The sequence below is a fragment of the Crinia signifera genome, chromosome 1, assembly GCF_055691185.1.
Source record: "Crinia signifera chromosome 1, ASM5569118v1, whole genome shotgun sequence".
NCBI classification, from domain to species: Eukaryota; Metazoa; Chordata; class Amphibia; order Anura; family Myobatrachidae; genus Crinia; species Crinia signifera.
Genome location: NC_139217.1, coordinates 420685113 through 420709890, shown reverse-complemented (window position 1 = coordinate 420709890; position 24778 = coordinate 420685113). Strand labels below are relative to the sequence as shown.

At 46.1% G+C, this 24778-nt stretch overlaps 1 protein-coding gene across 6 annotated transcripts in view; it reads left to right on the top strand.

The window, feature by feature from the left end:
- Positions 1 to 24778, top strand: part of RASGRF2 (Ras protein specific guanine nucleotide releasing factor 2) — a 240845-nt gene that overhangs the window by 171207 nt on the left and 44860 nt on the right. For 4 of the 6 annotated variants that reach the window (XR_014450522.1, XM_083151855.1, XM_083151858.1 and 1 more), the window contains exons 13-18: positions 194 to 276; positions 2657 to 2905; positions 6122 to 6495; positions 8204 to 8332; positions 16792 to 16923; positions 17402 to 17494. Coding sequence is in view for 5 of the 6 variants with exons in the window: in XM_083151855.1 (XP_083007981.1) it covers positions 194 to 276; positions 2657 to 2905; positions 6122 to 6495; positions 8204 to 8332; positions 16792 to 16923; positions 17402 to 17494 (1060 nt within the window). In the remaining variant the exon portion in view is untranslated. The remainder of the gene's footprint in view (positions 1 to 193; positions 277 to 2656; positions 2906 to 6121; positions 6496 to 8203; positions 8333 to 16791; positions 16924 to 17401; positions 17495 to 24778) is intronic. The other 2 variants (XM_083151856.1, XM_083151857.1) reach the window with 2 other exon arrangements.

Genomic DNA, 24778 nt, shown 5'->3' with positions numbered 1-24778 from the left:
GAAGTCGCTGCGATTGTCAAGTATATTTTATGAATTGTCTCGCGAGGATAAAGTTGGCTAAAAAGCTCCTCACTTTCCAATTGTCAGAAAAGGTGATTTAGTACAGTACATGTTCTTCACATGTTAATTGACAACACCATTGAAAAGTTTTCATTGTCAGCCAGTGGACTCATTTTCTAGTTCTGCTTTACAGTGTATAGAAAATATTCGGTGCAATGGTTTGATGAGCAATGTTTTTGAGGAGAACTCTAAAGTTAAAGTTCCACACATGATCAGGTAAGAAACTAAACCATAACCTTAATATTTGTTCAGAGAATATCCGGTAATAGGTTAAGTAGCAGTAGTAAATGGGCGTACCAGTCTACCAGGTATGGATCATTGGTATGGATCCACCCTAATTATACCCCTTTTACACCAAAACGCTGTGTCGCAGCTCCAACCTGGGTGCGACCTGGCGTTTGTTACCTCTTACGCCGGCATGTGTCTGCCCTGGGAAACTTCACCGCAGTTCCTGAGCCAGCACTTGAAGAGGACATCATCTCCAAGCGCCGGGAAAGCCTCCAGCCGGGAGCACTGCAATGTCACTGCCCCCAGTCTCCGTGCACCCCCTATACCCCCGAGGTGAATGGATGCTGCACACAGGCATCCATTCACCTCCTCCCAGCCTCTGCTGCTGTCTGCACAGTACAGCAGACAGCAGTAGAGGCTGTGTGGGTCCCCTGCCCAATCTCCATCCTGACCGCAGGATGCCGCGGTCAAGAGTTTAGGCTCCCCCATTGGTGTAAACGGGAGCCGGGTCGGATGACACGGTATACCTGTTTACACTGCCCACCACCTGGGGATATGGACACGTGGTTTTTTTCAGTACCCCTTTTACACCACGCTGACCCGGGTTTTTGCCTCGGTGTATAAGGTGTGTAATTCAGTAGGTCAACTCCTTTTGGTCGAATCGGCATAGGTTAACTGGGTCACGCTAATCTCGCCATGCTTCAGGCAGGTTACTCATCCCAATCTTAGTCCACGTGGAAGCTAAAGGATGTAAAAGTTGAAAGAAAGTAAAAATTGTTAGGACCAAATAAATGTGTCAACTATTTTCATGTTGACCATTTGAACCCGTCAATCTTTTGTACCTGTTGCCCATATGGGGACAACCTATCAACCATCAACCTATTTAGGGATGACCTATCATCGGGACATCCAATTTACCAATCTAGGAAAATTTGATCCTATTAGCATTTTGGAAGTACCGTTGTGACACTATTGATATATATATAAAAAGGGGTTAGACAAATTTTTTGTAGAAAAAAAGTATCCAGATTTAACCATTAATTATAATGTATAATAGTGGACCAGATGGAGTATGAATCACTCTGGGTGTCGAGAATTTGGGTCTATTTTAAAATTATATTTTAAGATTAATTTTTATACTGTGAGCACCGCAGTAATTCAGGAATGTGCAGAACTGGATGGACTAACTGCTTTTTTTAAACCTCATCAACTATGTTACTAGGGGGCCAATCCAGACCCGCTCGAAGAACAGCAAATTTGGCCCATTTGTCGATAGTGGGGCCCTGCACACCTGCAAAGGCGATGTGAGGAAAATCGCTGGCCGATAAATCTGAGAGACTTTCACCCGGTCCAGAGATTTTCACAGGGGTGAACCACTTTCTATAGTAGGAGACTATGGAAAGTGGTTCACAGAGAGATGGATGGCGCCACCGGCGATGATGCGGGAGCACGCATTTGTGCTCATCCCCTGCATATACACGGGTATGGATCATTAGGTCACCACAATGTTGGTCATTAGGTCGACACCACTAGGTCGACATGCATTTAGGTAGACATGAGTCTAGGTCGTCATAAGGGCCACAGGGTCATTAGGTCTACATGGGTTAGGTCGACAGTCAAAAGGTCGACATGGGGTTTCTCAAAAAAATGTGTCCCGAATGTCGACACAGTCAACATGGACAATGAAATGTAGCACCTCGTCCCCTCGCATGGCTCGCTGTGCTTGCCATGCTTCGGGCACGGTGCCTCGCTACACTTGGCACACTATTTTATTCTCCCACCACGCCCTAGTGGATGGTAGTGCATGAAATACCGCCTGTCGGCACATGTCGGCTCGAAAAAACTGTAAAAAAACCCATGTCGAACCTTTTACTGTCTACCTAACCCATGTCAACGTAATGACCCTCTTGACCTAATGACCCTATTGACCTAACCCATGTCAACCTAGACTCATGTCGACCTTCCTGCATGTCGACCTAAACTCATGTTGACCTTCCTGCATGTCGACCTAACTACATGTTGACCTAATGGTGTTGGCCAACATGCTGGTGACCCAATGACCGTATCCCATGTACACACTAAGAGATTTTAAGCTCAAAGTAGCACAAAACAAAAAAAAAGTTACCTACTTTGAGCTCAAAATCACCTAGTGTGTGTGTATGGGCCTTAATAATGATCAGGCGTATGATGGGCAGCAGTTACCAGTGTACTTCATTGTAAATAATGTTACTGTACTGTGACTTGTATTCATTGCTGTAGCTACCACTTGGCTTTCAGCATACTTTTATTTGTCTGCAGCCAAAACAGCTTCATTTAGCATCTTTACCCTCAGATCTGTTTATGAGATTTTGTGTTATTAACATTTTAGATCTGATGCCAGACTGCACAAAGATGATGTAGATATATGCTTCAGCAAAACCCTGAACTCCTGCAAGGTACCGCAGATCCGCTACGCCAGCGTGGAGCGCCTCTTGGAGAGGCTGACTGACTTGCGTTTCCTCAGCATTGACTTTCTCAACACCTTCCTGCACACTTACAGGATATTTACCACAGCTTTTGTAGTGCTGGATAAACTGGCTGATATTTACAAGAGACCTTTCACGTCCATTCCAGTCAGGTAACGCTTACAGTTATTACACAGTATGGCTCATTTTATCTGTCATTCAATGATTTACTTTATTTCATTCCATTCATTACTGGAATTAAATATGTTTGCAGTGAGATGAGACTTGGGGCCTAATTCATTGTGTGGTGCAATCATAGTGCACATGCGCAAGGGTACCTCCGTGATCTGGCTCGCACAGAGAACTTCATGCAGATCGATTGACAGGAAATGGCCGTTCGGAGGTGTTATCAGGGAATTTGAGGGGAACGTGTCATGGCCAATTTTGCTTCATGTATCTTCTGATGGCTGCATGATTGTACTTGCGAATACATGGCGTCTCAGTCTCTACTGCTGCGTCCAGCCTGCGTTGCCATAGGCCGTTTGCTTCCATGTTCTCCATCATTTGAGTATAGTCTGCTAATATGTACACAATTGCGCATGAGTTTGCGAGGGATAGGGTGACAGTCTCTCTTCATTCACAGGTGGCAGTTTCATCTAACATTGGGGCAGATGTATTAAGCCTTAACAAGAGATAAATGCAAGGGTGATAAACGTCCAGCCAATTGCCTCCTAACTGACTTTTTTCAAACACAGCCTGTAACATGGCAGTTAGCAGGTGATTGGCTGGACGTTTATCTCTCTTTATTACCCTCTTGTTAAGGCTTAATACATCTGCTCCAATAGTAGCTATGTAGCCTAGAGAAATGCTATCGCATTTGTGTACAAACATGAATAAGGCCCAATTGTCCACTGTCAGGGTAATATAGTGAAAGATGCCACAATAAATACAAACATAATGGCACATTGAAAGTTACAAAGTTAATGCTGCATGCTGCATTTTTATGTTGCAGACAGATTTATAGGAATGCATGATATCATACCGTGGTTTGCATGAAGGTCATTTTTTGCCACAAACAGGAAGCAGAATAGAGACCGAGATGATTTGGAAGCTAGTACAAGAAATACAATTGTCATATTTCTGTCACGGCAGTGCAAGGTCATTGCCGTAACTGTTAGACATTGTGCTTGGGCCTCATTCAGCATGGATCCCTCATATGAGAACTCACAGTGGGAGGAGGAAATTGCCACCCAGACAGAAAGAGAATATGCCCCTTGCTAAATTGTGAGAGAATTGTGAACTGAACTCTAATCGCAATCCATTCGCAAGTCCATATGCAATTTGTGAACCATGGAAGAGTTTGTGCTGTGTGTGCATATGTCAGTAGGTCTGAGGCTTCCACTAATCTGCGACTGAGACAGGATGACAGGAAGTGGTCAGCAGAGACTCTCTTTAGAAATGCCTGGGCACGCCTGCGTTTTTTCAGACTCATCCAGAAAACGGCAGATTTTCACCCCCAAACGCCGGCTTACTGCCAGTCAAACTCCAACTGCATTGCGTTTATAGGGCCAAATGCACTAAGCTTGAAAAGTGATAAAATAGAGAGTGATAAACAGCCAGCCAATCAGCTCCTACCTGCCATGTCACAGACAGTGCTTGAAAAATGTCAGGCAATTTTTTACGATTTTATTAGAGCTGCTGCCACATCATGCAGTATAAGAGGCTAAAAATGAGCTGGGAAGGATCTTCTCCTACCTTGTATGCAATGTGTATGGCACTGAGTGCTCCATCAGTACACCATACAAAAGAGACCAGAGATCAGCTGCCAGCAAGAAGAGACAGGCACCTTAACTTGAGTTGGGAGATTGTTTACTTCTGTCTTATACTGGTTATCTAATGTTTGTATATTTATAATGGGATGTTTAACCCTTTTCTCACCACTGATGTTCCTTATATGAGATAAATATATTTGGTACAGAAAGTTTATTTTTTTTACCTCCTATTCTATAGCTGTAATGATAATTATGCCTTATATACAGATTGGTCACCTTATACACTGGCTGTTGTATGTAAGTCATCTTAAGGTGCACGCACCCTTGATATCAGCAGCTGCAGGGATCCAGCGGATTGCCAGCTTCTGTAAGTGTGTATGCACTTGCAGATTCGGGTGATGAGAGATGGCCGATTGGGAGCGAGTGGCGCCGGAGGCCATGCTGCATTCTGCAAAGCCCTCGTTAGCAATCCTCTTCCTCATATGTACCTGCTCAGATGACGGAGGGGGTCATTAACCATCCACAGGAGAGTGCATCAGCCATTGGAAGAAGCATACACACTGGACGATACACTGAGTTATATCAGACTTAAGGCTTAAAGATTGTGATTCCCTGTCCTATGTATGAGGCAGACTGTTAAGCTGGCCATACACTTATGTGATTTTGTCCCTTTTGACCTGATTTTGATGGATCGAGAGGGGAACTCGGGTGAAAAGTGGCAAATCATATGTTTTCCGTCTTCGATTCCGATCTGATGCGCAGTCCCGTGTGCATCGGATCGGAGCCAGAGATCCCACTGCACCTGAGGTTTGCTGGATCCCGCAGCACTTGCTATGGTGTATGGCATGCACTCCTGCTGCCCGGAAAGCTGCCAATCGGTTCAAGGGGGATCACGTGTGACTTCTCCCCTCAGAGAAATCGCACAAGTGTCTGGGGCCTTAAATTGTTACGTTTCAATAATTTTCCCTTCGTGGACTGGTCACACTCTGAGAAATCTTGCATTTGTCCCTGACTTACATAGTTCACACCCCTACAGCCTCACCAAGACATGTGTTTTACATGTTTAAATACGAGTTATTGCAGTCTCTGCAATTTAGTAGTATCTCCCAATCCAGCCCCCTGCCCATAACAGGGTCTATGTTCCTTTCCCACTGTATATGGTTAATCATTCAGTAGTATTAGGGAATAGCAAGTAAAAGTTGAGTTGTGCCTGGAAACAGAAGGTTCCGTACGCTAAACAGGAAAGTGTCCGTGAGTATGCGCTGAGCCGCTGGGATCAGCAGTGCTGGTAATAGCTCTGTCCGGCAGCCTTTTATTGCAGAGGCAATATCTGATTTTGGGATTCTGTATGCACCACAGAACCTGTCAGTTAGAAGGAGAGCAGGTAAGGGGAATTTCAATCCACCAAAATTTTATTTTTTATGTCGGATGGAACATTATTTAAATATACTGTATGACCATCAATGGCTTGGGGATTCTCTGGGGTTGTAAATGGCTGGATCTAATTCTAAAAGCTCTTATACTGTACGTATTATTGTATTTTAAATGGCTCCAATAAACAGTACAAAATACAACAGGTTATACTATTGATTATCTTATTATTTCTTGGATCTGTAGGTCTCTCGAATTGTTCTTTGCTTCAAACCAAAGTCTGAGCGATGGGAAATCACCACATCTCTGCCGCAAGTTCTCCTCCCCACCCCCAATGTCTCTGTCCAGGACATCATCACCTGTTAGAGCTAGAAAACTGTCTCTGAACTCCCCATTAAACTCAAGGATCGGGGCTTTAGACTTGTCCACATCATCCAATGCAAGCAGCCCTACATCCACATTCAGTCCAGCCACCTCCCCTCCTCCCTCCACCAGTAAGGTACCTCTGGATCTCAGCAAAGGGCTCTCTTCTCCAGAGCAAAGTCCAGGAGCCACGGATGAAAATTTGGAAAATCCGCGCATTGATCTGTGTAACAAGCTACGGAGAAGCATTCGCAGAGGTAATGTTAAAGCGCAGCTGTCACCTAAACACCTAGCTTACCAACAAAATCAGGTACATGTAACTCGGTGATAATCCTGTTTGTATATTCCCCAGCAAGTAACATCTTTTTTCAGATGATCCAACAAATGCTCTAAGCATTTCCATACATTAAGTTCTTTATCGCCATTATTTAAACAATGTTACAGTACCTACGATCAATAGTTTGTCACCCCATACATCCTCTGCGATAACACAAAGAGCCTGATTCTGCATCCGTGTGTGTCTACTGCTGGTTATGCTTCTGCAACTGTCTGCAAATACCACTACAGTCCCCTGGTGTACAAGCAAGGAATATTGGTTCTCAAATGCCGATTGGTGTACATTACCTTTAGATGCAATCATCAATTGCACCATGGAAACACCAGCAAGAGTATGGCCTCCAGTGTGAGTGATTATGCGTTTGTGTATACAACCACAATAGCAACATGCATGTGGTTCTACCATAACACAATCTCACACAATATACTGAGGAATGATGGATCATTAAGCACTAATTTGGTTCTGCAGTGGACTTATAATTTATATATATGTCTGCACTCACTCTGCAGAACTAAATTAGTGCTTAATGATCAGTCATGGCCATCTCAATCACGGACCTGTAGTGGTGGAAGTGATTGCATAGGAAGATGCTCAACCCCTCATATAGGAGGCCATACTCACATGGAGAGGCTGCATCTGCCATTGAGCTGGGATGAGTATGAATGTAGGTGCACCAATCAGTATGTCAGCGCCTACAGATATTGACAGTGGACATGTAAAAACCATAATATAGTTATAGCTGTATTCAGCTGGGGCTCCTACTTTCTTGTAGGAGGGGGCTTCCGCTACCTGTGCCTGGAGAGGAGACAACCAGCCACTGACAGAGGAGTCATGTGGAATAGATCTGGCCTGTGTCGGGACTGGTCCATGCACATAACCAGTGGTGGGGGCTGCTCATGCGCAAGGCTTTGGCTGCTATAGACTGCATCTGCAGCAGACCATAGAAGCTGGGTAGGAATGGTGATCAGGCAGGGAGTGGCTTCCAGCAGGTAGCCAGCTCCCTGCTAATTGCAGCCCAGTCTGGCAGTTGCAGGGGGATTAAACGCCACCCAATGGGACTGTCTGTCCTGCAGGTGACTGGCAGGTAGGACTACTAGTAGGAAGTCATGACCAGTCCCAGTGTAGCCACTGCAACTGGCTTTTTGAGATTGGCAGATTTTACTAGTGGGGAGGGGGGGGGGGGGGGGGGGGTCTGCAGACCTGAAGTCTATTTTTAAAATCTGCATCCAGCTGCATTTATAATACTATAGAATACAGTACATACAAGAGGCTGCAAACTGCAACCAATGGCTTCTGGGGGAGCTGGAAGACAAATGTTAGTCAGACAGTGGAGATGACCATGTACCTGTCTCCTCTATGGCCAGACATTGCTTTGGACATCAGAGGTACCAGCAGTATGTCTGATACCTCTACTTCTACAGAGAAATAATGTCATACTTATTTTGTTTTCTCAAAGTCCTGGGCTTTAATAAGACGCTAATTATCATTTATTAGTACCTTCCTATAGCTACAATTTGATTGGTTGCTATGAGAAAAATGTCCACCTCTGTAAACCTTATATTAAATATAATATGTGTTTCTGGTTAAGTGTTGTAGCATTGATAATTTGTATGTTGCTATGGTTACAGCCGCTGTTTTAGAATCAGTATCACTAGATAGGACTATTCCTGAAAGCAATGTCTCTACGGACCCAGCAGAGAACTCTCCCTGCCGATCTCCTTCTACTCCACGTCATCCCAGATACCGGCCAGCAGGAGGTAATGGGAGTCTGCATACATGTCTTCTTAAAGCAGTGTTTCATTTATTCCAAACTTTTATTTTGTGTGGCTTCTATCACAGTTCTTTGGGCTGAATGTAAAGATTGAGAGCCTGCCACCTGCAGCAACATTGCATCATTCAAGTGTCACTGCTATACACTGCCATTGTAATACAATGATGTGGGTGATGTTAGTGGGGCATGGTCTGATCCGGGACCTTTGCTTAATTGTATTATTCAGTACTTAAAAGGTAACTTCACCTAAAGTGCAGGGCCGTCTTAACAATCTACTGGGCCCCTGGGCAAAATAATTTTTAGGGCCCCCCTCCACCCACCTATGTGCAGCAGCAGAGGAGGGCTGGGTGTTGTGTGGCGGGGATCCGGGCAGCAGCTGTCAGCGGCATCTGTCTAGGCGACTCATCGGTGGCGGCGGTGATTCAGGCAGCGGGGAAGGGGGGCTGGGGCTGGGAGCTTGATGTAGCGGTGTGTGGTGGGGATCCAGGCAGCAGCTGTCAGCGTTGTCCGTCCAGGCAGCTCGCTCAGACCTTGCTGTAGCGCTATTTGCTGCCGGGCAGGAAGCGCTGCAGATTTTGAAAAGACTGGCCGGACACTGATTGGCTGAGTGTCCGGCCAATCAACGTCCGGCCAGAATTTTCAGAATCAGCAGCGCTTCCCGCCCGGCGGCAAATAGCGCTACAGCAAGGTCTGAGTCACCACTGCCTGTATGGACAACGCTGACAGCTGCTGCCCGGAGCATCCCCGACATATGCCGCCCAGATTGCTACATCAAGATCCCAGCCCCCCGCTGCCTGGATCACCGCCGCCACCGCTGAGTCGCCGCTGACAGCCGCTGACCGCATCCCAGCCGCCCACCGCCATTCCCCAGAGCAGTGCCGTCTTCCCCAGTGGGCTGGGCCCCTACAATCCTTGGGCCCCCGGGCAACTGCCCATTCAGCCCAATGGGAAAGACGGCCCTGCTAAAGTGGTCCAGAAACATTATATCATGGTTTTATAAAAGTATATTTACACATAACCCTGAGAACATAAAATACTGTAAAGGTGCGTATACACGGACACAAAAGATCTGGGCATTTCCCACAAATTGACGCGACCAATCGCTCAAATCGTTCAGTGTGTATGAACGATATAGATGGCGATGCGCGTACCCACCAGTCCTTAGTAGAGGTCGATGATCCTTCCTGCATGCAGAAAGATCATAGACCAGGCATGTCTAATATATGGCCCTCCAGCTGTTGTGAAACTACAAGTCCCATCATGTCTTTCCACAGTTTTGCTATTAGGGAATGCTAAAACTATGGCAAGGCATGCTGGGATGTGTAGTTTCACAACAGCTGGAGAGCCACAGTTTGGACATGCCTGCCATAGACCAATCGTTATGTGACGATGTGTACCCATCGATTCATGTATATGCACAATGAACGATTTGGTAAAGCTAATTGACTGGCTCCCACTTCCCTCCACCATCATTAAAGATCAATCGTTCATGTGTAATCCTTTGCTCAATCGTTCATCATTTGACACCAAATCGTTTGTGCAGGAGTTCAGAGGAAATCGTTGAAGACATTGAATTGTTTGTTAAATCGCTCCGTGTGTGCGTAACTTAAATGACAAACACAAGGCCTTAAAAGCAGCACGGATGGTCTGTACACACTGTTTCATATGCAACAACGCCGATACCAATATTGGCCATGCCAAAAAACGCGGGTAAATATTGAACAATATCATTAAAAATATTGTTCAGTGACGTCCCCGAAACCCCCACTGAACATGCAGTCACTGTTGATATCGTTAGATTGGACTGCATGTTCTGCCAATCTGTTTTATCCTTAATGATATAGTGGGTAGGCACTGAACGATAGGTACTTGTTTCCTAGCACGGCGCCAACGATTTTAATCGTAGGCATCGGGTCGGGAAAATCGGGTCGGTCGCATCGCATGCCGACCAAATCGCATGCGATGCGACGTGACCGACCCGATTTTTACATTGGATCCAATGTTAAATGGTCCCTGGGACCCGATTTTACATTGGATTCAATGTTAAATGGCCCCCAGACCCCATTTTTTATTGTATACCCACCCTGATGGGTCAAATGGCCCCCCATTGTTAAAGCCACCCCACGATCGATGCCAACCCGAAGCGTGGCGAGCGCAGCGAGCCCGAGAGGGGCGGCGGTACGCAAGGGGCGGCGGTACGCGTCCTCTGACCTTTTCATACCCCCACTATCCACGTTGGTGTGGAGTTGATTTGATTTTATATAGTGTGGCGAGCGCAGCGAGCCACCGGGCCCAAAGCGTGGCGAGCGCAGCGAGCCCCGCATTACTTCACAGGTATTATGCGGCCGCTCGCCACGCTTTGGGCTCGGTGGCTCGCTGCGCTCGCCACACTATATAGAGTCAACTCCGCGCCGACGTGGATAGTGGGGGTATGAAAACGTCGTAGGACGCGTACCGCCGCCCCTCGCGGGCTCTCTGCACTCGCCACGCTTCGGGTTGGCGTTGATCGTGGGGTGGCGTTAACAATGGGGGGGCAAGCTTTTGTATGCAGATTGGAGAGGAAGCAAAACAAATTGTGATGCGAAAGATGTCGGTGTTGTAATTCCAGCTGGTTGTATTCATGATGACAACACTGTTACCTTGTAAATTTTATTATTGACAAAATCAATAAAATTGTTTTGGAAAAAAAAAAAACAATGGGGGGGGGGGGGGTGGGGGCATTTATCCTATTAATTACCCATCAGGGTGGGTATACAATTAAAAATCGGGTCCGTCGGGTCGTTTAACATTGGACCCTATGTGAAATCGGGTCCATGGCATCGGTCGCGTCGTATGCCATTACAATGGCATACGATGGACCCGATTTTACATAGCCATTTAACATTGAATACAATGTTAAATCGGCTATATCGGGCCATTTAACATTGTTCTCTATGTAAAATCTGGTCCATCGCGTTGGTCGCGTCGTATGCCATTATAATGGCATACGACGGACCCGATTTTACATAGGAATTTAACATAGAATACAATCTATTCTATATATATATACGATGGACGCGATGGACCCGATTTTTAGCATTGTTGGGGACAATGCTAAAAATAACCAAAAAATCGTGTTGGTCGGGCGCCGTGCTAGGAAACAAGTACCGAACGATATGCCCTATAATAAAGTTAATGATATTGTTACCGTGAATATTGTTCATGCAGATCGGATAGTGTGTACCCAGAGTAGGCTTACCATTCTAGCCCTTTAAACTGGAACGCTCATGTATATCATTTACAGTAATTTATGTTCTTTACTCGTTAAAACCAGGTGAAATTCATGCTTGCACTCAGCTAGCCACAGAACCTGTATAATTCATGTATCACAGTTTAAAGGGATAGTAAGGTATGCCTACCTAAAGCGCCTTATACACGAGGCGACACGGCTTTTTGGCTGAGCGACGTGCTTCAGCCACGGTGCACCAGTGATGCTAGGGGGGGCTTTGCCTATTTCTAGCCCCGAGATCTAGGGAGCTAAAAAAAGGGGCTAAAATCACCCCGTGCGTATATGCCCCTTAAGAGTAATATTCACAAATGTATGTATTTATATGTAGGATAAGTATTTAAATTCTGTTGAAGGAAATGGTAAGGAGCATTTTTTTAAATTCCTTAAATTGGATAATACCTTGCACTCAGCTGCATAAATAATGTTAATCTAAAGCAAATTAACATTATGGGCCTGGAAACATTATGGACGGATACTGTAGCGTCCATTCTGTTGGCGGAGGTTCAGAGGTGTCAGCTGATCTGGTGCCACCTGATGCACACTCTACATTCCTCCCCGCTCTAGAAGCACGCCCATCTGAAAGGCCTACTGAGAAATCCCTGTTTTATCACTTTTTGGCATGCCTAGCATATCCAGAGATGCTGGGCTGCCCTCAGAGACTAGTGCCTGCCCTGTCAGCTCCTCCTCTGTGACAAGAGCCAGGCGCTGCAGAAGAATTTCACACTGCAGCACCTGGCTCCTGTCAATACAGACAAGGCAGCATATTGGTGTCACCCTCTCCCTGGGAACATGCAAATAATTGCTGAACTGCGCCATCATATATTGGAACTGCACTCAGCTAAAGTCACCTCTGAATTGGGCTCATTACATGTAGTCAATATGTAAATACATATATGTGTGTGTGTGTGTGTGTGTGTGTGTGTGTAAATATATATTCTGTATATACAGTACAGTTTACACACACACACAGTAAAATTGTGAATTTTATTAGAGACAACCTACAGTATCTTTTTAGATTGGTGATCTTTTATTTTTGGCTGAAGTAGTGCATGAATGCATCTACTGACATTGTTATCATTAAACACATTAGCAGCAGTAGTGTTTGTGTGGTAGACCCATCATATTCTGTCTTTTATGCCACTAATCGAGTGGTTTTAAATTTGCTATTTTGGGATTGTTAATTTGCCATTTTAATTAACCTTTTTGCCTTTTTTCGGATAATTCCTGTTAAATGCTAACATATTTCTAAATTGGGAATATCTAGATGCCAGTTCTAATAATTGGAATCTAGTTAGCAATGGCACCACAACTCTAATATAAATGTACTGATTTTGAACCATACTCAGACAAATCAGACATTGCGTAGAACGAAAGACATCGGGGTGGGGGGGTGCTTTAAAGAAACTGATGTAATAAAAAATATCATGAGTCACAAAACTTCTGTGTGTTCTTGTAATGGAGGCTTGTTAGAAATGATCATTTATGACAGCTGTCTAGTGATTAGTCCTGTGAACTATAAAGCATTAAAATTATTATTTGAACTACTGCAGTTGATTGAACTATATCCCCTCTGCTTTCTGAGGATTTTGTGAACAGTGCAGCTGCTAATTGGAGAGTCCATTTCAATGTCTCATTCAAAAAAAGGCTAGGCTTACCATACAATTCCTTTAACCACTTAATTGCATACTTGCCTACCCGACCCTCTCCATGAGGGAGAAAATGCTCTGTTCCTGGTCTTCCCTGGTAATGTATGATTACCAGCACCTGTGGGGAGCTAGGTTATTGATAATAAAGGTGATGGCAATCATACATTACCAGGGAAGTCCAGGAACAGAGCATTTTCTCCCTCATGGAAAGGGTCAGGTAGGCAAGTATTCTTAATTGGTGTGACAGGAATTCTTTCGGCAAGCTGCACTGCAGGCTTTGGCCACCCCGGAACATTTCCGGGCTACATCACTTCTACATTCTCTGGGGACCCAAAGTGCTGATTGCACAGCGCCCGGGAATCAGCATAAAATGTTAAGCCTGCACCACTAACTCCTATTGGCTGGGGAGCAGACTTAACTGTGTAATGGTTTGTGCTGATTCCTGAGAATCATCGCTGACACTGGTGAATTCCCCTCTGCACTTCCCCCTGCACTCTCCCTCCCACAATCCCCCCCTATTTAAAAACACACCTTGAGAGGTGTGTTTTTAAAAACTACCCACCACTGGAGGGGTTAAACTGGGAAACTCATGAATTACACAGGTCCTGTCCTAATTCAGACCTGATTGTTCTTAAAATGGGCAAAACCATGTGCACTGCAGATGATGCAGATGTAACCCATAGCAAAGAGAGTTAAGGTGCCCATACACCGAGCCGATTGCGACGAATCGGGCCGTGAAATTGGCCCAAATCGGCTCGGTTTGATGTCCCCTCATGTCCAATTCGCGGTCCCCTGTGCATCGGACCCGAGCAGGTGGTCAAATCTGCTGGCTGTCCGACCACCCAACCTAGGACCTCCTTCCCGTGCATCGGGTGGTGGGCTGTGTGGTCCAGGGTGTTGGCGGGGGGCGGGCAGCGGGGTCCGTCCAAGCGGGGGCTGGGAGGCTGCTGTAGCTTGTAGCTGCATTTTGCTGGGAGATGGGATGCGGCTGCTGAATATTTTTAAATGGCTGGCCGGCTGTTGATTGGCTGAGACTCATGGCTAACATTCCCGAGAGGGCAGGGAGGCTCCCAAAAATCGAGTTTTCCTCCCAGCCCCTGGGAAGGTGGGCAAGTCTCCTGGTTTCCATGGAGGCCCGCTGCACCCCCCCCCCCCCCTTTACCACACACAACAGAGTACAAGGAGGAGGAGGCAGCAAAGTAGGGAAGCATGCCTCAAGGGAAAGTATGGAGGTGAGGTCTCAGAGGTTCCACAGCTGCCACCTGCATTAAGTACAAGGATCCTCAAACACGTCCTTGATTTTTTTGATAGGCATATCCCAGAACCACAGGCAGCTGCCTAAAGCTGGGTACGAGGCCTAGTAATATCATAAACATCTTTTTTATTTAAAAATCATGCGTTTGCTCCTGGCTGAGGCTTGGGAATATTTTAGGTTTATGGGCAGGTCCCCCATTCTGTCTAGATCTGGAACCCCAGATCCAGGATTCCCCCCTGATGGCAGCACTGAGCATCACGTGTTACATATTACTGTACACTTAGTTACAGTATTTGATCATTGTGTTATGGTTGGAATGATGAGAGGCAATGGGTGTAGGGGATGTAACAGTTAAACTAGACACCAAAGAAATGTCAGCACAGTCCTTTACCATTTTTCAGACTGTTACTTAGGGCCTGATTCAGACCCACTCGCTAAGCACCGTTCCTTCGCTGCTTAGTGAGTGGGTAAACACCACCCACTGGGGTAGCGACTACCCGCCCCCCACCGCCGACCAAATGCTTGCACCGACATGCGATGGATGTGTATGCTGACACATTCTTTCTGTCTGTGCAGCAGCTAACGACTCACAGTCATCTACAAATTTGTAAATGAGCAATCAGGTCTGAATCAGGCCCATCTTTTCCCGGGCATTAAAATTATGCTCTCATTACATCGTCTATATATGTGTACAGTTATTAGTCAGCTGAATGTATCATTAAGTATAAATGTGTTGAAATCTAGCATAAACTAGATAGGTAAATTGTTATTATGAAATAACAAAAGTCCAAAGGATTGTGCAAAGATGCAGATGGATGTCTACGGAGTGTGGTTAGGGTGGAATGAATGATAGGGTTTATCCTAAAGCCGGAGATAGGGTTCATCTCACCGATGGAGCTCAGCTTATTTCACAGCCTGAGATAGGGTTCATCGCACAGCCTGAGATAGGGTTCATCTCACAGCCAGAGATAGGGTTCATCTCACAGCCAGAGATAGGGGTCATCTCACAGCCAGAGATAGGGGTCATCTCACAGCCAGAGATAGGGGTCATCTCACAGCCAGAGATAGGGTTCATCTCACAGCCAGAGATAGGGGTCATCTCACAGCCAGAGATAGGGGTCATCTCACAGCCAGAGATTGGGTTCATCTCACTGCCGCAGATAGGGTTCATCTCACTGCCGCAGATAGGGTTCATCTCACTGCCGCAGATAGGGTTCATCTCACAGCTAGAGATATGGTTCATCTCACTGCCGCAGACAGGGTTCATATCACAACCGGAGATCGGGTTCATCTCACAGGTGGAGGTATGTTCATCTCACTGCCACGGATATGGTTCATCTCACAGCCAGAGATAGAGTAGGTTAATTTCACAGCTGGAGATGGAGTTCATCTTACAGCCAGAGATACATTAGGCTCATCTCACAGATGGAGATAGGCTCATCTCACAGCTGGAGATAGGTTTCATCTCACAGCTGGAGAGAGGCTGAGCTCACTGCAAGAGATAGGGTTAATCTCACAGCCGGAGATAGGCTTATCTAACAGCTGGAGATAGACGTATCTCACAGCTAGAGATAGACTTATCTTACAGCTGGAGATAGGGTTCATATCTTACAGACAGAAATACATGTGGTTCATCTAACAGCCAGAGATAGGGTTCATCTCACTGCCGGAGATAGGCTTATCTAACAGCTGGAGATAGACTTATCTCACAGCTAGAGATAGACTTATCTCACAGCTGGAGATAGGGTTCATATCTTACAGCCAGAAATACAGTAAGTTCATCTCACAGCCGGAGATAGGGTTCATCTTAAAGCCGGAGATAGGGTTCATCTTAAAGCCAGAGATACAGTAGGTTCATTTCACAGATGGAGATAGGCTCATCTCACAGAAGGAAGACATGCTCATGTGCGGTCGGTGTGACTAGTTTTACCAACCATTTTACGTGGCACAAAAGAGTTCATGGCTAACCTTAAATCAGTCCTTCCAAACAGGTTCCCCGCAAGTACATGAAGGTATCTCAGCTCTCACGCAACGTATACTTGTGCTCTGATTATATATAGGCGGTGTTGGTAACACATGTGTGGAAGTATGTGAGTATTTGTCTTCACATTTGCGTGGTTGTTGCTTTCAGTTATCTTTTTGGTTACAGTGACTTTTTTTTTTTTTTCAATCGTTGCTTTCCATCAGTAACAGCAGATTTATGGTAAATGAGTTTATTGCTAAATGACACGTGTGTATTCATGTTAGGGTGCTGCTATGTTTGGTGTTTTTATTAGATTCAACAGCAGCAATCAACCCTCAGTTTACAGAAGAAAGAAGAAACCTGTGGGACTGTGGGGAAATAGTGCTGTTCTCTGGTACAAAATACACTTTATGCAATTGCCAGGTTCTACAGCTGGAACAGCGGAGTACGTTTTAAGGCAATCCCATTTTATTATCTACTTACTTTGCTCTTCTGTAGGTATCTATTAGTACATGTTATGGAAAACTATTGCTACAGACTCTGGGGCTTAGGCACATCCCATCTGCTGAGTGCAGCTTGTGCATCAGCCCCACTATCTAAATGATGGTATAAAATCAGTGTATCATGGAAATACACTAGGTTCCCCATCACACTTGGTGCATGCTATTAAACTTGTTATTATCAAGCTATATAATAGCACATTCCAATCAATACCGAAGCATATAAGTGTCTGAGAGGTAGGTACTGAAAACAGCTGTTTTGACTTTCGTCCATTGATGTTGTATCGGAAATACAAGCAGTTTACATTTGAAAATGTATTTAAATAACAAATATAAAAGTGTTCACTGTTTCCCATGTATAATATCAGTTGTGTGTCTGGGCTGCTGTGAGTCAGACACTGACCATGTGCTTTATTGTTACAGTGCAGACTTCTGACAACTCGCGCTGCTGTTCAGTCTCTCCCGCCTCAGCCTTTGCCATCGCTACAGCCGCAGCTGGACATGGGAGCCCCCCAGGTGAGCGTGGTGAAATGTTTGGAATGTATGAGTAGCATTGTTATTAATACTGCATAGGCAAAAGGGCATAGAATGGTAATCATTCCATGTAGGAAATGTGTTTATTCTGTGGCAGCTTGTGCCAGCATATCTGCTGCTAAACCTGTCCCTGTCATTTTGTATTCAGATACAGCCACAGTCACAAATAGAATATACGGCCCGATTCACACCTGATTATAGTGTGCACCACCCCCGCTAGAGTGAATTAATCTAAACGCTGTGCGAATAAATGTGTACGGAATATGTCCAAAGCCTTTCAGAACAGGTTCACCGACAGTCATCGCAGGCCAGAGATTTACTTGGCAGTGAGATGGATAAAGGGGGTGTGGTATATGGTTCCGACAGTCGGGATCCCGACTGGCCGGACTCAGACAGCATCAGTGGTGCAAGTAGGAAAAAGGTCTTAGTGGTACTGTGCCGCGCGCCGAAAAATGGGCGTGGTCAGGGGGTGTGACCAGGGGCGTGGTCATATGACACTAGGGGGAGTGGCTGGAATATTGCACGCCAAAGGCACACGGCCAAAGTTTACACAGTAATGCCTGTTACGCGTCACACACCCAATACATATGGCCCATACCATAATGCCCGTTACACATTATTCCCCACACCATAATGCTCATTACACCGCACAACTGATGCCCATTACTAATAGGCCCACACAGTGCCAGATATGCCCCCACAGTGCCCCAGTGCCAGATATATGCCCCCACAATGCCACACATATGCCCCCAGTGCCAGATATGCCCCCACAGTGCTACACATATGCCCCCAGTGCCAGATATTCCCCCACAGTGCCACCCATATGCCTCCAGTGCCAGATATTCCCCCACAGTGCCACACATATGCCCCCAGTGCCACACATATGCCCCCAGTGCCACATATGCCCCCAAAGTGCCACACATATGCCCCCAGTGCCACATATGCCCCCACTGTGCCACACATATGCCTCCAGTGCCACATATGCCCCCACAGTGCCACACATATGCCCCCAGTGCCACATATGCCCCCACAGTGCCACACATATGCCTCCAGTGCCACACATATGCCCCCACAGTGCCACACATATGCCCCCAGTGCCAGATATATGCCCCCACAGTGCCACACATATGCCCCCAGTGCCAGATATGCCCCCAGTGCCAGATATAATATGCCCCCACAGTGCCACACATAAATGCCCCCACAGCAGCACAACTCACCAGTGCTGGCTGTGTCCGGGGCAGTCAGGTCCTCTCCCCCCTATAGTCCCCCGCTGTTCTGCTTCCCTGGGGAGGGGAGGGGGAGGGAGCGCATCTCCCGTTTCTTCTGCCTGGCTCTGTCTATCTCGCGGGCTGGCTCCTGATTGGCTGCCAGCCTGCGAGCGCTGATTGGCTGTCGCCTGACAGCCTAGTCTGAGTGACACAGGGAGGGGAGGGAGAGAAGCGTAATGCGCTCCCCTCCCCTCCGCTCCGATCAGCTGTGGCGGGGCGGCGAAAACCACGCCCCCCGCCACTTACATATGCGCGCATGCGCATTACACACTTTGGGGCAGATTTGTTATGGCGGTACGGGGTACCGGCAGTATTTCTTTTAATGGTACGCCGTACCACCCCGTACCGCCATACTTGCAGCGCTGGACAGCATGGTGAGCGCAACAAAGCCCCTTGCGGGCTTGCTGCTCTCCCCACCTATTCTATTCTCCCTCTATGGGGTCGTGGACCCCCACGAGGGAGAATAGCCGGTGGCCGTTGGGAACCCGGCTGTTGGATCCCGACGTCGGGTAAATGACTGTTGGGATTCGGACTGTCGGGACCCCGTCCGGCACCCAGATAAAGGCATATCCGGCCTAGAGCTGACATCACACAGCCTCCCCTATAACGCTCAGGTATGTCTAGTATTTTCCCGGACACTCCCAGCATTTCTCTAAGCACACCTGCGTTAGCACTCCCACTATGTGGTTGGTATCCACCCCTAGTTGCCTACTTCCTGTCAGTCACCTTGCACAGCGTGTGCATAGAATTACTTGCAGGATTTCAAAGAAGGATGACCTCACGCATGTGTACTGCAAACCGTACCCATGCACAGTGTATAGCGATAAATGGTCCGCTCTGCAAATTCACAGCCCGCAATCATTTCTGATTCGGATCCATAGTCCTACCACATATCATATCATATCATACTTGCCTACTTTTGAAAACTAGTTTCAGGGAGATTATAGTTGGTAATAGAATTTTGCACAGCGCCCCATTGAGGGGACGTGCCATGCTCCACCCAAAGGGTGTGTCTAGTTCCATATATGGAGAGATTGTGAAAAGAGATTGTGACTGTGGCACATATAAGCGTGGGTGTGTACTGCTCCATCTGAGAGGAATCTTGTAAAATGACTTATATCCAAATGTAGATGAGCCACAAAGCAGTTAGTAAGAGATATTATACTTGGTAAAGTGCTGGGAAATGGTGCCGACGATTCATTGTAAATGTATCTATCTCTCATTCCTAAAAAAAATTAACAGTGTAATGTGGGCTAGGTGAAATGAGGGAGATTGCTAGACTAATGAGGGAGAGAGGGAGATTGCTGCTATATCAGGGAGTCTCCTGCAGAATGCAGGAGTGTAGGCAACTATGTCTATTAATCAGCAGAGTCTGCGTATGTGCGAATGGGAATATAGATGCAAATAAGATGCATGTTTGGCAGATAAAGACGTCCGACATTATAGTTGCAGAGGACCTCACGCCAGACATCTCACACTTCCTCACGCACTGAGGCTAGGTGTATGAGGACACATCTATACCGCAATAAGCGCGGGATGTATTAATATACATCGCCACCCTTCACCACCTGTCCGCTGCGATGCCAGTGCATATGTACTAACATATGGTGGCTGGCATCGTGATGCGGTGACGGAGGCCCCCCGCGATACCTGAACTGTGGTGTGCGGGGGGTCTCCGTCACCTCCCTGCCCCCTCCTGCATCCCTCACGCCAGGGACAGCTAAGCAGACTGTCCCCGGCGCCGCCTCCCCCCTGCAGCCGGAAGGACGTCCGGCTGCGTTACTAGGGGGAGGAAGGTGTTACCTTCCAGGTCCAGGAGGACCTGGACCAGGTAAGCCAGCGGGAGGGGGAGAGAGGGGGTCAGCGTTTTTTTCGCGGAGGCGTCAGGCGGCGAAAAGAAGTCCATAGGCTTCTATAGGGTATCGCCACCCAAAGGTGGCGATACCCTACAATGCGGTGACGTTGCAGCGGGGTTTTAATACATAGAAAAATTTTCCCGTTAGTACATCCCGCCCTAAATGAGTACCTTATATATTTGATGGGGGAGATCTGGGTATTAGATTCCCCACATATGTGGAGATAGTGGGTACATGGGCAAATATATTAAAAGAGGGAACTCCCAAGGTGCCCCCATGTGTGTTTGATCCAATTTGGGGAGATAGAGCGCAATGTACAGCTTGAAAAACAAAATATTTTGCGTAGTTATTGATTATATTGTCACACTGTCGTCCTCAGCAAATCGCTTGAATACCAGCTTGTGTATTTATAGTACAGTATGTGTAGCAGTATTGGGTGTTCCTATTGCTGTTCAAGGTGCTGGCAGTGTGATTAGTACAGATGGGGCAGGCCTCTTCCTGGCTGGCGAATCGCCAGAATGTCACCGCTGGCGAACCGCCAGCAGCCTCGCCAGCCATCAGACTGAGACGCGCGTGCGTCTCACGCGCACGCGCGTCTCAATCTCCGTCGGCGGGGCGACAGGAACCCTGTCCGTCTCCGCCTCAGGGAGACGGACAGGGTTAGGGGGGGTGCGGGCAGGCGGCGGGGACCCCGGGTTACCGGCCACAAGCCGGCGGTAACCCGGGGGGAGCAGCTGGAAGCGCCGTCGGAAGGGGACGCGCGCGCCTCTAGTGCGCGCGCGTCCCCTTCTCGCAATCGATATGGCGCTGGCGTTGCCATTGCCATCCCCTGCCAAGATGGGACCTGCTGCATATGAGTGTACTCTTTGGAATACATCTCTTTGTTAGCAATAGATGACTGAAAGAGTGAGATAAACCTTCCAGTAGTGTCTGTAGTCACGTACATGGTGGGTGGTGATTCCTAAGGCTGGGTAGGCACCTAAGTGACTTGTAATTTGACCAATTTTACATCCAATTTCCCTTGAGCGCAGTGCGCACAATGTAGAGCATACACACTGCCCAATATTGTATACAACCAGACAATATATGTTATCTTTTGGTCATAGAAGTTTTATCATTGCTTATGTACATACTAGAACAATCGTCTTTTAAGAACACTGGCCAAATTAGAACATTATACTGTTTTTTTCGTTAAGTTGTCTGTATACACTACACAATATGCACCAATATGCATATGATGTCTGATTCACCGCTAGTGTACCTAGCCTAACAAGCAGGTTTTGCCACTGCAGTCAGTGTATCTATAGTCAAGAATTGTTGTGCTGTTACATACAATCTGTACAGTATGTAACCATGGGGTTTATTCTAGTTCATTTTTTCTGACAAAATCCTTCTTAGATGGACAAAACCATGTGCACTGCAGGGGGGCAGATGTAACATGTGCAGACAGAATTAGATTTGGGTGAGTTTTTTTGTTTCTGTGCAGGGAAAATACTGACTGCATGATTTTACACTGCAATATAGATCTCACTTTGAAGAAAAACCCCACCCAAATCTAATTCTCTCTGCACAAGTTACATCTGCCCCACCCGCAGTGCACATGGTTTTGTCCATCTAAAAAAGATTTTGTCAGAAAGAATGAACTAGAATAACCCCCCATATGACACAGACTCTCCAAGGCCAGCTACTCGATAAGGAATGCAAATGAGTTACATTGCAAAGTAGCATTTTACTTGTGGGCAAAATAGATGACATGCATCTGCTGGGCCATTAATCCCAATTCTAATGATGCTCAAAGGCTTAAATACACCTTACACAAATTGCAGCAGGTTTGCATGTAATTGGTTCTGGATTTTGAATAATGCTGATTTGCGTGAAAGTCCTAGCAGTGACTTGTCTTGTTTCATGTAATGTACATGTTCTTGTTCTCAGAATCTAAAGGCCTCCATACACTACTGCGATTTGGTCTGATTTGACCCGACTGTAACTTATCAGGCCAAAATCGGACCAGATCGTATGTGTAGACACCCCATCCGACTTGATGCGCTGTCCCATGTGGATCGGGTCAGATGCTACAGATTGAACCTGCTGCATTAAAGATTTATCCGTAGGTACGGGCTGCGAGGCGGGGAGAGAGCAGCAGAGGTCCGGGCAGTGGGTCAGAGAGTGGGCGGCAGAGGTCCGGATGGCAGGACGGGCAGTGGGCGGCAGAAGTCCAGGTGGTGGGGCGGACTGGACTGTCCGACCGCTCTCTCAGCCAATCAGACTGTCTGACCGCTCTCTCAGTCAATCAGCGGCAGGGCCAATCTTTTGACAGTCCTTCTTTTTTAATTCTCCTGCCCCTGGCCGCTGCTGCAGCTCCCCAGGAGTCTTTACATGCGATAAATCGCATGCGATTTATCGTATGTAAATATGGCACATCAGGTGCCAAATCATAAGCGAGCCCTCCCGGGGAGCTGCTGGGGAAGCTCAAGGGAAATTTGGTCCTTAAGACAACAGGGCCTTAAGGGCTAAAAATGAAAATAGTTGATGTTGCCCATGACAACAGATTCTGTCTATCATTTCTCTATTGCATCCTAAAAAATGATGGGTAGAATCTCATTGGTTTGCTATATGGGCAATATGCAGTTTGTATGTTCTCGTGGACCATGCGGTAGTGGATGATTGTGAGCTCTGTGTGGTAGGAACCAATATTCTGTATACAGTGCTGTATACTATATATGGTAGTATGTGCTCTCTATATATAAACCACTGACCTCTCTGTCCTGTCTGTAATATCCCTTCTGCTTCCGTTATCAATAAGAACCGATAAGTACGGTTGTCCTTATCTGGCTATATACTCCTGTGTATCATTTTAGTCCAGTATTATCTTGTGCCAAAGCCAGAATTGCTGTTATAATGGTGGCAGCCAAGCACCATTGAGCCTATCTCTATGGAAAAGGTATCATTGGAAAATAGTATTGGACAGTAGGGTTAATCTACTGCAAATGACATAAAATGATCCTTTAAAAAGAAATAAACTCACACATTTCCTTATTTTTATACATAGTGTTTGGCTGATCTTTTGTTTATTACCATATGACATTTATTTCTAAACTTGTAATTTGTAATTTTCCATTTTAAGAGTACACAATTCAGTTTCCTTTAAATGTATGTATCAGTTGTCAGTAGATGTCTTTGCAGATGTGCGCTTTCTTACAATGCAAATTCCGGCATTGTTCCTATGACAGCTGATTTGTAGAGGATGTAAATATGTATGTAAAGCGGTAAAGAGGGACATGTCAAGCAATGGCGCAATGTGTATAAGGTCAATGAATCAGAACATCTGCTGTATCTGTGACTGAATGCTAACACCTCTGGCAGTCACTGATAAGATGCACAGTGATTGCTTTGTGTGGTCTATAATGTGTGTCAAAGATTTCATACCAAAGAAGAAAAGATTGGCTAATGTCATATATTCCCCAAATGGTCTTGCTAAGGTCATATATTCCACATATGATAATATCACAAATCAGGATGATTTTGTTGTCTATGGGGGGTAGTCAATGTTTCCAATTATATACGATTTTTGGAAATAATGGGATTTGAGCATTCAATCCCAGGCAAACGGCTGGGATTCGCATTTGCGGATCCGGCTCTTCGAAAATCCGAATCTGCTTTCGTGAAAAACGGATGCAAATTTTTTGTATTAGCTGCTATTTACGAGGAAAAAGACGTTGATTCGCGGAGCCGCGATTTTAGTATTATTTCCGAAAATTGGAAAAAAATGAAAAACATTGAACAGATGAAATGCGAATACCATCTATTCTGTGCGGAAACGGCTGCTATGTTGCTGTTTTTACACAAAATGCCCACTTTGAATGCCCCCCCTATACCAGTATCTAGATATGGGTCATGTCAATATGTATCTAAATGTGCATACACACAATAACATTTTGGCTATGTACAATTTTGACAAATGCAATTTTCCTTGGAATCACCAGAGCCCAGAACCATACAATATTGACTATATTTACGTGATATTTTGATATGGACGATTTCCGCTACACTAGACTGTTGTATACAATAGAGTCAAAATTGGCTCTCCAGCACAGTGTGTTTATTCTTACAATGACGATCTCATGGGGGCACGCATCAGCATC